General features: G+C 40.4%; 2 protein-coding genes across 3 annotated transcripts in view; one reads left to right on the top strand and one right to left on the bottom strand.

The window, feature by feature from the left end:
• SLC44A3 (solute carrier family 44 member 3) overlaps positions 1–167 on the bottom strand; it is a 94,659-nt gene extending 94,492 nt beyond the window's left edge. For both annotated transcript variants that reach the window (XM_050307349.1, XM_050307350.1), the window contains exon 1: positions 118–167. The gene's annotated coding sequence lies outside the window, so the exon portion shown is untranslated. The remainder of the gene's footprint in view (positions 1–117) is intronic.
• On the top strand, positions 125–7,374 carry F3 (coagulation factor III, tissue factor). The gene is made up of 6 exons (XM_050307353.1): positions 125–230; positions 1,179–1,293; positions 3,350–3,534; positions 3,869–4,050; positions 4,167–4,326; positions 5,421–7,374. The coding sequence occupies exons 1-6, from the start codon at positions 161–163 to the stop codon at positions 5,558–5,560; spliced, it is 852 nt and encodes a 283-aa protein (XP_050163310.1). The 5' UTR covers positions 125–160; the 3' UTR covers positions 5,561–7,374.
• Positions 7,375–16,342: the final 8,968 nt, after the last annotated feature.

Genomic DNA, 16,342 nt, shown 5'->3' with positions numbered 1-16,342 from the left:
CCGCCGCTCCCACCGCCGCTCCCACCGCCGGCCGCGCCGGCTGCCCCGCGGGAGGCGCCGCGGTCCCCGCCTCTCCCCGACCATATAAGCCAGCACTTCCCGCCCCTCCGCACTCACCGCCCTCAGACCCGCCGGGACCCGCCAGATCCGCTCTCCGAGGATGCTGCGCTCCGCCGGCCCGGCACAGGCCCTGCTGCTGAGCGCCCTGCTGTGCCGCCTGGCCGCCGCCGGTGCGTGACGGACCGCGGGGCGGAGGGACGGGGCGGGACGCGGGGGGATCGGCGCCGGCACTCGGTCCCTCGGACCCCTCGGACAGGGTGTCCCCGAGGGAGCCCGAGAAGAGCCGCGGGAAGGCGGGCAGCGGCACTGGCCCCGGGGCCACGGCGGGACAGCGGCGCTCACACGGGCGCTCCCCCTGGGACCGCGGGACAGCGGCGCTCACACGGGCGCTCCCCCTGGGACCGCGGCGGCCCCTGCTCGGACCGCCAAGGACTGGCTTCTTCTGGGGGGTTCCTCGCTGTCCACGGCCGGGGCGGTGCTGGGAACCGGGGCAGCCTCGGGGGTCGGCAGTTGCTGTAAGGTTGCAAGATTTCCTCCCCTTGTCCCCAGCTCCGAGCTTGCCGAAGAGGTAGAGAAGGTGGTAAACTGAGAACAAGTTCTTCCCAATCTGCTCAGTTAAACCCTGGATTTCCAGAGTTTACAGGGGCGCGAGGGGTTTTCCCACCCGGCTTCCTCCCAGGCAGTTCCCCGAAGCAGCTGTGGCTGTCATGGGTCACCGCAGCGGCCTCCCATCCGCCTGTGGGTGCCACGAGTCCTGGTGAACTGCACCACATTTATTTGGTGCTTGAACATTCTCATGTGCATCTTCAAGCTTTTGTATTGTCTTCAGAGGTCTGGAATCAAAAGAGGCTAATTAGACAGAATTACAAATAAGTTAACTCATCGATTTCAGAGTTGTAAGACAGAAAATAATATTCTCGTATTTCTCACTTCTGCCAGGGCTCATTCCTTTAATAAGACAAGCATGAGCCCAGAGGATAGGACTGAGCAATTTCCTCCAAAACAACTTTTCCAAGTAGCAATTAACAGCAACTGCTTCATTTAACTAAACAACAACTGAAGGGAAGCAGGAATTACATGCAATATGACTGATATTTTTCTCTTTTCTGTATTTAAAGACTATGCAGCACTACCGACAGCAGTCAATATAACTTGGTCTTCAATCAATTTTAAAACTATACTACAGTGGCAGCCAAAACCAGCAGGTTACTTCTATACTGTAGAAATACATGGGTAAGTAGATAACACCAAGGCATATCCATTAATGGCATCGAAGAAGATGCAAATAAGAGCGTGTTTGAATATTTCTGAGAGTAAATGTAACAGGAAAAGAGTCCAAACATTAGGATTTAGGAGAATTACCAACCCAGCTGTTAATAGTTCTTTGTATCCAACTATAAGGATATGTGGTTGAGGCTTCTGGTTTTGCTCACTCTAAAAAATGGAGAGTTGAGCTAGAGATCAGTATTTCAGTTCTGGGGGGTGGTACAGGCCAACTGCATGAGAGGTCTAGGCCAGGATACTTTGTAGAAGTTGATGCTCAATCTCACATACCACATATTAGATAGAATTTCACCTTTTTTATGTTTTTCAAGGTGTCTAGTCTGAGTCTTTTGTCTTCAGTCTAGGGAGGTGTCTAATAAATGAGTCTGCATTTTATTCTAATTGGTGAATCATGATAAATGAATAATTTATCTTGCTGTATAATACTAAAAATCACCTTTATCTACCTCTGCCAACACTTCCTCTGTCATCATGTTTTATGTAAGCTATAAAATATTGTAGACATAAAAGGTAGCCAGCTTATGTAAAGTGTCTAACACATCTTTCAGAACTGCACGAGAACTTCCATGAAGTTCAGTAATAATTGTGTATTGTTCTTAACTTCCATTTTAATATATAGAGCATTATTAAATATGTCTCAAAGGGAAAATGCATCATCAAACCTCCTACATATTAATGAAAAAGTGGTACTGCAGTCTCTTCTGTCTCTAAAAGTGGCATGAGAGCTCTCTCATGACTAATGGATGAAATACCAGTGCAATGGCCCAACGTGCTCTTTCATTCTTTAAGGGAGTGATTAGATTAGCAGACTTAAAAGCACACACTTAGCAGAACAAAATTTTTTAAATTCATGAATCTGGAGTTTCTTTCCAGGGATTTTGCTTGCAAAAAATTGAAATCTGTTTGCCCAATATTCAGTGTAGAATCAGGTGTAGTTCTGCAACAGAAGCACCTCTTTAGGCAGGTTGCTGTTCCAGAGTAAGTGTGCTTAAATGTTTGCTTTCTCATGTCTGTACATTTACAGAGTACCTTTGTTTCATCACAAAGATCAAATCTCTGCCCCTTTTCAAAGCATCTCTTGTGACACGATCAATAGCTGATCTGCGACATAAGAAATCTGGTGAAGTGAGAAGGGAGTTCAGGTGACTCTTGAAAATAAAACTTGACCTATTCTGAGGAAAACCCATTTATTAATTTCAAAAGTCAGCACTCTTGCTCTTTCAGCTGAGATCACACAATTTTTCTTTTCCTTAATTCACCAGCAACAAAAAAAAAAAAAAAAAAAAAGGAGGAAAAATGGAGTAAAAGTTTTTTTTCCAATCCTTCTCGTTAGGAAGTCTGGTCTCATTACTAGTTCTCAAGTAAATGGACCTGCTTTCTATTCTTTAAAAATCAAGATAAGCATTTTTTGTCAGTATCTTTTAAATCACAAGTTCTGCAATTAAATCACAATTCTGACATTTGCTGCCACTGTCTGGTTCTTAGTGACATTTGCCACTGTATAGATGCAAAACCAAGTGACATATATGTGGAGACATTGTTGTCACATTAAACTGTGTCAATAGAGCTTCCTATAGCAGCTGATGTTTCTTAAGGCAATAGTTCTCACATGCCTCAAGGATAAAATATTCAAAGTAATTTATGCATCTTATATTTTTAAAAATAAATTCTGCAACTGCAAAAAAATGCAAAATCAGAATTACTTATGGTTTCTATCAATTAATATAAAAACTGAATGTTTAATTAATATATGGGTCCACTAACATATTTCTGTCATATGGATCATAGTTACTTTGCTTGATTCTACTTTGAATTGTGAAATATAGCTGTACACAATAGGTTTTTCTGAAGTTTTCTCTTCTCCTTTTCAGCCTAATACCCCTGCAAGACTGTTCTACCAGATGAGGGAAATCTATACAGTTTAAGTGGAAAATGTTTTTCAATTTATCTAAATATGTAAGTGGCTGGTTGGAAACTGTTGACACTTCTTTCTTTCTCTTTTCAGACAGACATCTGACATTAAAAAAAAATGCGTCCTGACAACAGAAACAGAATGTGATGTTACTGATGCACTCAAGGATGTAAAAGAGACCTACGTAGCCCACATACTGTCCGTAATGCCCGCGGGGATGGATAACTTTGAAGAACCACCTTATGCACTTTCTGGAAAATTTACTCCTTATAGTCAGAGTAAGTAGGATTGCCAATTAAATTTTATTATAAACTTCCTTTCAAGATTAGTTCCACTGACTTAAACAGAGTTTAGATTGAGCTTAAAGGTTTTTTTGATAGATTCTTACAGTAGCCATGCTGATAATGGAGAAGACATTCAGTCATAAAGCTTTGTTAACACTGTGTTCTAGATGAAGATACTTGTTTACAATCCAGGACTTAACCCTATTACTTTGGCTTTGTAAACTTAGAATAGATTTGAAATGGGAAGTTAATAGAGAGTGGAAGAAAGAAGAGTATGTTGTGCAGAAGGGATGATGTCAGTTTTTTAACTCTAAAAATCTTTGTTTAGCTGTTATAGGAAAACCAGAGATAAAGAATTATACCCAAAAAGGTTCCAAACTGAATGTCGTGATCAAAGATCCACTTACACCGTATACATTTCCTAATGGAAGCTTTCAAAGTATTCGAGATATTTTCCAGCATGACCTGGAATACAAGCTCTATTACTGGAAAGATCAAAGTTCTGGAAAGGTAAGGTCTAATTCTAGTTTTCATTCTGTAATAATTTGTATATTCTGTAGCTGTATTATAGTTACACAATTTCTGTGCTAGTTGACACTTGAAATATTTTTTTTTCCTCTTTTTAGAAAGATGCGATAACAAAAAGCCCTACATTTGAAGTAAGCGTTGAGAGCACAAAGAACTATTGCTTCTATGTCCAGGGATTCGTTCCATCCCGCAGAGAAAACCGGAATGGCCAAACGAGCGTGGTGCACTGTACCACTGGAGAAAGGGGGATCTTCGATGGTGGGTACTGACTGTTTGTCACACAGTCTTCATCATTCTAACAAAAAGACATGTCTTTAAATTGGGATGCCTGTTATAAACCATTTACTGTGTAAGTTAGAAGACACAGTCAGAACATGGAAACTCATTCGAAGAACTCACTCCAAGAAAGGGTTCACCATCTTCAGCTAGAGTTGATTTTAGGGTTTTGCTCAACTGTGTTGATTAAATTGTCTGAATTGAAAACTGGTCACTGAGGCTTCAGATCTCATCACTAGCCTTCAGCTTTGCTTTTTTCCCTCTGCTTCTCTCAAATCCCTCCAATAGGAGGTCCCATAGTAAGTGCTTGAAGGATTAGCTCTAAAACATACGAGTGCTGGAAACCTATCCCCTGACTTGTAGTTTGAACTGACCTTCAGTTACCCCTAAAGCAGATGGTGAGACTAAGACATTCTTCACTATTACAAGGTCAGAGGTTGGCAGATTGACTTCTTTACTAGTAGATAAGTTAAGGAGTGGTCAGTGAATCAGTCGGTCGAATTTTAGACAATCTGGGTAACATTTTCTTCAATAAAAAGTCATCAATATTATTTAAATAATATCACATTGATGTACTGTATCTTTCTTCTCCCCCAGATGAGAATATTTGCACTCTAGAAAATTTCTTCTAAAATTGGCAAATGAACTCAAATTAACTTCCTTATCTAAATATGTATTTTTGTTTATCACAATAGTGATAAATTACAATTTAATTACAACTTAAATAGAAAACTCTTCTCTTGGTGTTTTCTAGCTTATAACCTAGAATAAATTCCTACTTGGATGGAAATAATGTAGGGACAGGGGGAATGGTTTGACTTATTCTTGTGGTGTTAACGTGGTATTTTAGTGCACTAACTAAACTAGATTAAAACCTAGTGTGAACTAGGTGAAATAAAGCTTTTCTTCAGTTCAGCAAATTCCTGTTAAAATGTTTTTAGTTCATACTGAATTCTGTGGTACTGTAAAATATAGAAAGCATTTTTTCATTCAGTGGAATGAGTGCTAAGAGTTTGTAGCACTGTGTCATTATGGATTCTGATAACTCAATCTTGCAATTTTTTTCTCCCCTACAGAATATGGAGCAGAAGTCTTTATCATCATAGCAGTGATTGCAATTGCAGTCATCACTCTTGCCATCGTCCTGCCAGTGATTCTGTGTAAACGCAAGAAAGCAAGAGCTGCGAGAGAAAAGGAACCACTTAATGGTGTCTAAGGAAAAAGTATTGTGGACACCAGTGGCAGCACCAAGGCAAAAAAATCCACCAAAACAAAAAACCATAAATTGGATAATTAGGTGGAGCTTTTTAGGCTTTCTGAAACAGGAATTATGAAGCCCAAATTTTATGTGGATTAAAAATTCCATTAAGCTGTCACAGATGAAAAATCTAGCTATCAGGAAGCCCCTGTAACATTAGTAGCTGGAGCTGGAGGAGTATTCTGGTGATCTGTTACAATCATAGAATCGTAGAATATGCTGAGTTGGAAGTGACCCACAAGGATCATCAAGTCCAACTCTCGGCCCTGCATAGGATACCCTAAGGCACAAACAGCGTGTCTGAGAACGTTGTCCAAACGGTTCTTGAACTTAGACAGGCTTAGTGCTGTGACCACTTCCTTGGGGAGGCTGTTCCAGTGCCCAGCCACCCTCTGTGTGAAAAACCACCTCCTGACATCCAACCTAAACCTCCCCTGACTTGGCTTCATGCCATTTTCCTGAGTTCTGTCACTGGTCACGAGAGTGAAGAGTCAGTGTCTGTCCTCTGCTTCCCCTCATGAGGATGCTGTAGATGATGGCAAAGAAGTCTCGCCTCAGTCTCTTCTTATCCAGGCTGAACAGAACAAGTGACCTCAGCTGCTCCTCATACAGCTTTCCCTCAAGGCTCTTCACCATCTTCGTTGCCCTCCTTTGGACTGCACACAATACTCAAGGTGAGGCTGCCCCAGTGCAGAGCAGAGCGGAACAATCCCTCCCTCGGCTGGCTGGTGATGCTTTGCCTGATGCCCCCAGGACATGGTTGGCCCTCCTGGCTGCCAGGGCACTGCTGACTCACATTCAGCTCGCCATCGACCAGGACCCCCAAGTCCCTTTCCGCAGTGCTGCTCTCCAGCCTCTCTCTCCCCGGTCTATAAACAAAGCATCTGTCCCGGGTGCAGAATCCAGCACTTGCCCTTGTTATACTTCATATGGTTGGTGATTGCCCATATCTCTAATTTAAGCTCTCTCAGCAGAGAGCTTAACCCTTCTCATAGACTGTTCCCAAGCCCCTTCTATTGTCCTGTCTGAAACAGGACTCTGAACTAAAGGTACTTTTGACTTGATCAGTGTGGCCTTATTGAGCCGGAAGATTTATGGTACAGCTTTACGGTACTTGTGAGGGGAAAGAACACTACTCCTGAAAAATACGTGTCCTTTACCTAACTAAAGGAACATAATTCTGTTTCTGTGAAACAAAACCTGTATTTATCTGCCTTTTAATATTATTAACTGGTGAAATGATCTGTTAGTTCAGATGTGACAAAATTGCTACTATTATTTCTGCACTTCTTGGATAAAATTAACTCGGTCTATTTATCTTTGAATATAGACAATTGAAGGTAAACAAACTGAAACTACTGGTGACTTGTAAGGAACTCTCTTGAAGCAGATACCTGCTATCCATCTGGAAAGTATATCCAGATTACACTACATTGAGAGTTGTACTGACAGGGTAGTCTGACAGATCCAAGTAAGTGTTAGAACAAATACGTTGCAGGCTTTGAGTCAGTAATAACTCACTTCATGCAAGCACTGAATAGGTAGCAGTATTTAGTACATTTTGAACATCATTTTTAACTAAACAGGTGATGGATGAATAGTTTCTGTGGCATAGATTCAAATTGTCTTGGTATTGGGATTTGAAGGTACATGTTGCTTTGTCTTTTAATATTTATTTTATAAACGAGAATCTAACTTTTATACTGGTGATATCTGTATTTATGGTGATAATTTATACTTTTCTAGTGAAATAAAGGTGACTGGAAAAAGAAGACTTCCTTTTCATTTTCAAAACAATGTACAGTTTTTATTCCAGAATTAAATTAAAAATATGTTTAGGAAACTTATTTTGTGACAGCACTGTGGGGAAGCTGCCAGAAGTCTAACTAGGACTCTGCAAAACAGACTACCAGGGCACCTACTACCTGTAAGGATAAAACTATGAGAAGCCACAGTTCACAAGCTGATGAAAGGTTTTGAAAAGTCCTGAGTCACTTTTTGGCTGTCCACTTATGTGAGCAATAAGTCAGGGTTTGCATTCAGAGCTTCTTCTTCTAACGGAAAGCACAGCAGACATCTCTGGATGTATCACGTAGAGATTCCCACAGTGGTGTGTATTCCATTGTATTCATGAGAAGGAATACCTTGCAAAATTAATAGCTCAAACTATCAATTTGTATAGAATTGTATTTTATATTTTTTTATTCCTGTGTTACAGGGATAAATCCATCTATGTATGGATTAAGACTCTGGTGAATGTGTGTGTTTTATGGGGGTTTTCTTTGTTCTTGAATTCCTCTTTTTACAGAGGGAAGAAAACAAACACCACCATTACCCCCTCAAAAAAACCCCATTTACTTAATACCTAATATTGTGCAATAAATGCTTAATACATTTTCTGCTGATGCATAAGCCTTGTATGGAAAAAGAATCTTACAACAACAATCAAAAACACGAGAGCTTGTGGGAGTAAATTTAAAAACATTCCAAAGATGTCATCATTACTTCCCTTCCTTGTGGTGTTCTGCTTCCTCAGCTTCATTCAGTACCCAGCTCAGAAAAGGGAAGAGGAAGCTAATAGGAAAAAGAAAGCCTGCAGATTACAGCATAATATTTATTAAACTAGACCATGCAGTTGCTTGTTATAAACTACATAGAACGATGCTATAAATCATACTTAATTACTTAAAGAGATTTTTGGTTTGTTCTGAATATAAAGGGGGAGAAGGAAGGGGTACGAAGGGGGAAGAAGGTGGGGAAAGAGGAGGGAAGAAAATACCCACTTGCAAACAAGTGCCTTAAATGGCAAAAGAGTGTCCTGTGACTGCACAAGTGCTGGAAATCTGAAGCACTTCTGTCTCCTAGCTGCAGCATGTTATCATCCAACAATGCTGCGTAACCGGAGTCATGGGGCTCACAGATCCTATTTCAACTTTTTTGCTTTTTGTGGAGACAGTTGAGAAAGGGGCTTTCTAATTGCAAACTTCCGCAAGTATCATCCCTTGGGCTGAGCCCACGCAAAATGTTTTACACAGAGATTTTTCTCAGAGTATCAGATTGGGCAGAAGTTGTTGTTGTACCAGTAAAGGTATTGGCAGTAGGGAGAAGGACTAGGTCTTATCTACAACATACATGTAGCCACTTCAGCACTGTATGGATTTAAGATGGAGCCAGACACCCAGGGAAATGATAGAATATAGGGAAGACTTTTCCTATGCAACTAAAGTTCCTGGCTCATCTTCTAAGCAGGTTCCTGTAAGCAAGAAGGTTCCTACTAACGCCCCCAATTCCCCTGTTCTGCTTTGCTCCTTGTCAACCAGAAAAGTTATCCAGCTGTTTCGAGTGCATAAATACATTTGCATCGTTCCATGACACTGTATTTGTGTTCTCTCCTTGTACAAGTGAACATGTAACATTGCATAATATAATAAGCCATTTTGATTTTATAGCACTGCTTTAAAACCTCATTCTTCTTCACATCAGTGAATAAAGGCTGATAACTGTTCTGCTGCTTTTTTGTCAGCACTAACAGCATTACAGACAATTAAATTACTGCCATTACTTAAAATGAACAATGGTACAGGACTTCACAAATGTATCTATGATAGATGTGGCAGCAAACAGCTTAGCTAATCTATTTCTGGCCAACTGAGCTTTCCACTGTGAGAAAGCTGCTGCTGAGAGGCATGTGAGAGAAGAACGTGATTAGAAGCTTAACTTGTATCACTAGTTTGTGACAACTTGGAACAAAGAGTTTCTGCACTGTGAGAATAAACAGCTGTGATAGATTACCCTCTCGGTTCAGTTTTGTAAAGCTGATTATTTTGCAGGTTAATAGTGATTGCCACACAGTTTCAGAACCTTGTAATACACAGTACCAGATCCAAGAGTCAACTGAATAATCTTCTAATTACACAAAATTTATCCACATACAACTAACCATGCTTTCCATAGTCTATGTTTGTCCTGGTGTTCATGTTTGAGAATGACAGGAAAAGAACAACCTGCTAGAGAGGACAGAATCAGGAACTGGCCGGCTGAAAATCCTTTCGCAACCCTTAGGTGTGGTGTTACTCACCATAGCATACACTCCCTGACACAGTACGCCCATTCCCTTAAAAAGAAACTGCCACAAAGGCTGCTCTTCCCTTATTTGGTGATGTGTGCCCTCCAGTGCTCTACAGCAGGACTGTTAAAAAGCTCAAGGAGTAAAGACCATGAGATGTGCTGCAAATCTCTTCCTTACACCATATGATGAGAAATCTTCCCACCAGTGAGATCCTTCTGCTTCTTCTGGCACAGGTTCTCATTCAGCCCACAGAGCCTCTTTCAGCATCCTCCCCAAAAGACCAGAAAGAACATCTTTCCCTATAATTCCTCAGTCTCTAACTGTAGCTGAATCAGTCAAGTCCATAGGAAGATTTCCCTCAGGATGATTTCTTCCATTAAGAGCCGGTTATAAACACAGAGCCACGTTGACTACCTCCAGGGTTTCGCAGCCAGGTCCTGTCTCATATGCCCAATTGCAAAGATTGTGACCATTTCACATCTTGTCAAAAACTGAGCACTGTTGGTGGCACACTTTAGTGACTGGCTTCTGTAAGAAGCTCGCAGTGTTTCTGCTCCTGACTTCCCCTGGCTCCTTTGGTGATGTTTCCATTCCTCTCCCCCTTCTCCTACTCACTTCCATTACCTGTTCTTCCCCAGAGACAAACCCACTGCCTCATTTCTGCCAACAACTGGGCAGGATCATATTTAAAACAAAATATAGCACCTGAATACATCTATATCCCTTAATCACAATCAAGAACATACTAGTATCGTGGAAGCATTTTTTGTTTTACACTCTACAGCTTCACTTGGTCACTGTTATTAAGCCATTAACATTCAGAACATTCGCTAGCACTGCTTTGAGTACCTTCTTATTGCACCTACTTTTTTTAGTGGCTTGTTTAAAATAGCAATGAACTTACTAATCTGAACTTAAAGACTATTCAAAGTTTCAGATCTCATTTACTCCCCCCGATGGATTTTCTTCTATTTTTATTTTCAAATTTTCCACATTATTACTTCAAGAAATATTAAGGTAGCAAAGTACTGTCACTGTTACATTCAAAAAACTATTTCATCAAAAGAGGTTTAATTAAAACCCACCTTCCTCTTAATGGAGGAATATTTTCCCAATGAGATCACATGGTAATTTTTAATTAGTTACTCAGTAGTCACATAACTCAATTAAAAAGCTAGTGTAATAAAACAGCTAGAATGACAAGTGAGATTTTAAAACCTACGCTACTAAGAAGGACTCATTACGCCAGGTAGAAATGTGGGTTTGTTTTTTTTCTTGGAGTTTGTGGATTTTTGTGGTTGGGTTGTTTTGCTGGGGGTTTTTTTGTTTGTTGATTTGGTTTGTGTGTGTGTGTGCATATGGTTTTGTAGTGTGTGGTTTTGGTGGTGGTTTTTTTCCCTCTGCTGCCTTCATACTGCCATCCACTCACACCAACTCACACCATCCACAGACATGATCCTCAGTCTGATTTCCCATCTTTCCCCTTTACTCTTAACACAATCACTTGCTTCTGTAAAGCTCCCAAGAGTGCAACCACACCATTGCATGTCCACACCACCGCAGTCACTACAGCAGTGGGACTGTGAACACCACAGATCTGTTCCTCCTCTGCTCTTCACACTGCAGGTTCCTTACATTGCAACAGTGGCCCTGCACACAACTTCTACTCTACAACACTAATTCTGCAATCTGTGTCAGGTTATTATGCTTCATATGCCTAGAAAAGCTGACCCCAAGTGGCAAAAAAAAGCATAACCAGCACATTAACAACCTAAACATTCCTAAATGGCTAGCACACCAAGACCCACTTCGAATCCAGATTTCACCAACATTTGAAGGAAAAGGGCACATGAAATTTTTTAGATCTTCTCTTTTCTAGTAATGAAAAGTAACAGATATCATTGTGTTGTTCAAACATATTAAGGGCTGGAGCAGCTCTCTCCTCCCAAACACCCCCATCTTCCGTTCAGTACTTCCCTATGACAGGTTTTCCAGGAACCCTGAGTTGTAACATACCCTCTGTTGTCCAATTTTCAAGCACTGCTGGAAACCAGGCCCCAGTTAACAATCCATCAGTACTTATTTACCCATTGTTTGCACTCTTGGTGTTGAAGCCCACACAAAAACCATACTCCCTTCTCCTGACAAACTTCTCCTTTAGTCTCAGAAAACTCGGAAGTAGCTCAGAATTAGGAGATTTTCATGCTGACTGTTAAGCTTCTTACCAGACTTTTTTCCTTAGTATGCTTCAAACAGAAAACAGATTTTTCTTGCTGCCCTTTTAACTCTCAGAAGAATGGACTGAGAACCTCAGAGAAGGGGTTGAAGTCTTCCAGAAGCACTGGAAAATGCTGGACTTCATAAATTCAGAAGCCCTGTAAGTAACATTGAAGCACAAGCTACGTTTGGAACTGTGATAACACACTATCTGTCCATCAGCAAGGAAAAGAAAGGCATGGGTAGGAATAGCTGGAAGGCAGCTGTGTTTGTAACCAGGAGCAAACCCAAAAACATCTTTTGAGGGAAATGATCTCCCACTCTAAAGGCAGTGACAGGCACAAGAAGTCAAAACAGGGCCCTGCTGAGGGGCTGCTTTTCTGTGCCCAGTCTCTCGAACAGGTCATTACACTATAGGACAAACTTTGGGACAATAAGTGCACAGGAACTCCACTGTCCCTCAGACACATCTACTTAAGTATCTTCTATCCCACCAGATGGTGCACCCCAGGGCCTTTTGAGGAAGTTCACAGAGGTAGCACCCTAAGCATGAAGAGAATTTTGTGAACTAACCTCAAGTGGCCTTTCCAAAACTCTCTACTTAGGACTATTATAAATACAAGTATTCTAATAGTGTTAAAAAAAAAAAAAAAAAAAGTGGGTTTTTTTTCAAATGTAGTTAGCATTTGTGGGTTGAAACAGAAAAGTGTATCAATGTGTAGATTTGACCTTGGCCCTTAATTCCCTACTAAGCTCGAAAAAATTTTGCAAAGGGTTCCTGGCTTTTCAGAGTTCTGTTGCAATAAGAAGCCTCCAGCACACAAGCCTTGCTTTTTAACCATTATTTTTCCTAAACATATCAGCTTATTAACTCCTCTATAGATACTTCACCTTTTAGTGTGTTACCAAGTCTGTCACATGAGTAGCTTCTGACACAGCTGTTTAGCTCTGCTGCTTTTGTGGCAACAAATGCCTGCAGTAGAGTGCTACAATAAAAAAATAAAGGGTAGGTTATTTTAGGGAGCACCTTCACACGACTTACTTTGTCACGATTCACAACAAATAAAATTAATCAAAATTTTTTTAGCACCTGCTTGCACTAAACCACTCAGTCTAGGAAGATTAGAGATACATTTGGTTACATAGAAGATGTCTCTTGAACTGCACACATGGAGTGTATTTTTCAGAGCATCATTCCCCAAAACTTCTATAATCAAGCTTAAAAAGTTAGCTTCAATTTGTGCCATACTTTGAAGTTATTTTAATATAGAAACTTGCTCAGTCATGTAGGTGGAGTTCCCTATTTCTAACCAAGGAAATCAATCCCAGCAGTTTTAGTTTCGTCTAGACAGAATTGACCTCATTTTTCCAGTTCTGTTCTATTTTGGTGCAGCACCATATGTAGATGCCACTTGTCTCCCAAGACAAGGGATGGGTGGGGAATAAGGATGCTGGTTTGTGGACAGAGCAGGGAATGGGATTGGGAGCTACAGCAAAAGTGCTCCTTTCACCAGTAAATGAGTTCAATCTTCATGGTTCAGACTTGTCAAATGTCACAAAGAGGGAGGTTTCTAACCAGTGTAAGAGAGTTTGTGATTATTAAGCCTGGTTTATGAAAGATACATTCCACATAAGTGGAGTGTCCAAGTTTCCCTTCTCTCCCTTTTTAAAATGCCAGTTGGATGATTATTCTTGCACTGTTGCATTCATTTCAGGATTACTGGCAAAATGTCTTTAGTTTCCCAAGTCTATCCCTGGGGAATGTCACCAGATGCTTAGGAGTATTATTCCTATTTAATCCCCGAATTTATCATATTTTTCAAATTACTCCCTTGAAATTACTCCCACAGCTTCTGTCTGTGAAGTTCCAAGATGCTTGTCACCTGGCTCTGCTTTTGAATACAAGGAGAGAAAACGATGCAGCAGTTCAAAGACTGCTTTAAATTTTTCTAAGGTTTTAATACAAAAGACAAGTTGCTTTCATAGTAACCTAGCTTGGCTATATTTCTGTTTCAAGATGAATCATAGAATGGTTTGAGTTGAATGAAACCAGTTTCATCAAATGTTTGAATACACATGACAGGACAGGTTTCATCAGAAGATATAAACAAACATATTATAGGAACCTGTAACGTGCACAGCCACTCTAAACTTCCAGGTCAAGTTTAGGGCATCATAATAAAAACCTTCAATATGTGAAGGGAAAAAACCCAGCAAACCTCCTCCTGACACAGCTGTGTATCACTGCTTAGTAAAATCAAGAAACCTCCTTCCATGCTCATGAAAGGGACTGGCACAAACCATCTGGTTATCTACACCTAATATAGAAGCAAATACTTGTTTTGAACAGCAGTTTTATAAGCAGAAATTTCAATTTGCACACTGTTGATTTTCTTGACAGACCAAAGTTGTGGTTTATTTTCTCTTTAAAATCGAGACAACCTTTTTTCCCCTACTATTTCTCACAGTGGGATTTCAGATGATCATTATCCTGGACGTTTCTAAGGACATCTCTTAGTACCTAAACCAGTTATGTTTAAATTTTAATAATGGATTTTTAACTCCTACCTTGATAATAGGCCATCTTATTATTTTTTCACATTTCCTGATCATTTCAGAACACCAAGGATTAGGTGACAGACTGTTGAGTGTGCAGAGATTAATTCAATAGAAGAACCACCAGATTAGATCTCTCTCTCCCATCCTAAGCCATAGGATATTGTGTCTTTACAGAAATTAAGAAATTAAAGAAATTAAAAATTAAGAAATATGAAGACTGAATTCCCTATTCTGCCAAGCTCAAGTTGTTTAAGTTGCCAGTACTGGATGAGGTTTAATTAAAAGTGTGTCAGGTATCATGGAAGCATCCCATGACGCTTTGTTTCTCACTAACCATCTTCTCCAGCGTCCAGCACAGCGCTAACGCACTGGCAATTCATCCAGAATTTTTATAGAGTACAAGTCACTTTCATACGGTGCTAAAGTAATCTTGAATTTGGGCTGTACGGTCAGGTGTGTCTAACCAGCTCCATCTGTGCCACATTTGGGCAAGAAATGCCCCTGCAACCTGCATACTGGTCAGGACATTGACAACCTTCCCCAGAAATCTGACAAGGGTCAGAGGTAGGTTGGATTTTTGTGGACATTTCCTGCTGTGGGTTTTTTTGGTTTTTTTTCGTTTTGTAAGAAAAATAAATCCATGATGCAGTAAAGCATGCCTTGCACTTGTCAAGGAAGATAAGGTGCACGTGCACTGTGATGTTCTGTTCACCTTGCAGCTTATTCCACTGTCGTGCTAGTCCTGCAGAAAGCACCATCATCTCCCAAACAGTCTTTGTCAAGAATGCTTAATTTTTGCTGAGAGGGGACAGCTGCCTGGAGCTTTAGTAAACGTTCAGGAATACTGGACCGAGGCTATTGAACATGCTCAAAATATGGGGGATCGATCTCTGTAAAGGAGTTTGAATTTTTTGCTCCATGGTTTCAGTTCTACTGTTCAAGGAACTAGTATCTTCCCTCTATATAAGGAAAAAATTAAGTGTTGAGGCACACAAACCAAGCATTTGGAAAGAACTGGATAGCTGAAAGCCCAGAGTTGAACAAGTAACAGACTTCACGCTAATCTAAAAAATAAATTTAAATATTAAACATGCCATCCACAACACAGAAGTTCCTTTTTTCTCTCTCTAGCTCATCAGCTAAATTGAATGACACTTAGATTTTTAAGACTGCATCCTTGGTTGAGACATTTCCTTTTTTAAGGGAGCTCTACCCGTTAAGAATACTACACAATACACTTGCTGCACAACTAATCTCAGTTAAGAAATGGAAAAATCAGTACTAATTAGTATTAGAAAACAATGATCACTTTAGAATCAGTTAATTCAAGCATATCTTGGTTGAACTTTTACACTATTGTGTTTCAAGTATCCTGATAGCTGGTATGTTTACCACAACAAAGGAAAATGATTAAAATTCACTACATAAATACAAAATACAATAAAAGTGGAAAGTGATTATCTTATTTTCCTCAAAGTACAAAGATTAGGGAGCACTCAAAAGAATTACCACAGTATGTACTGCTATTAAGTTAATCTTGTTCAGGCCCATACTCTTCTAAAATCAATAAAGGGAAAAGAAGTGGCCAGCAGACAAAGGAGAGAGAAGTCAGAGTCACAGAATATTCTGAGCTGGAAGGGACTAACAGGGATCTTCAAGTCCAGCTCTTAAATGAAAGGCCCATACAGGGATTGAATCCATGACCTCGGCATTATGAGCACCAGGCTGTAACCAACTGAGGTAATCTCAGTGCAGGCTTAAATGAGATTAATGCACCTATAATCCACTTGCTCTAAGAACGTATCTTCAAGTACTGAGCTCATGTACTGGGTTAAGCCTACAAGGGATGGCATCATCTGGCTGATTCCAAGTCAGATTTCAGGCAGTACTGCAGA

The sequence above is a fragment of the Myiozetetes cayanensis genome, unplaced genomic scaffold (assembly GCF_022539395.1).
Source record: "Myiozetetes cayanensis isolate MyiCay16 unplaced genomic scaffold, myiCay2020 scf12, whole genome shotgun sequence".
NCBI lineage: Eukaryota > Metazoa > Chordata > Aves > Passeriformes > Tyrannidae > Myiozetetes > Myiozetetes cayanensis.
This window is presented reverse-complemented; position numbering and strand designations above follow the sequence as displayed.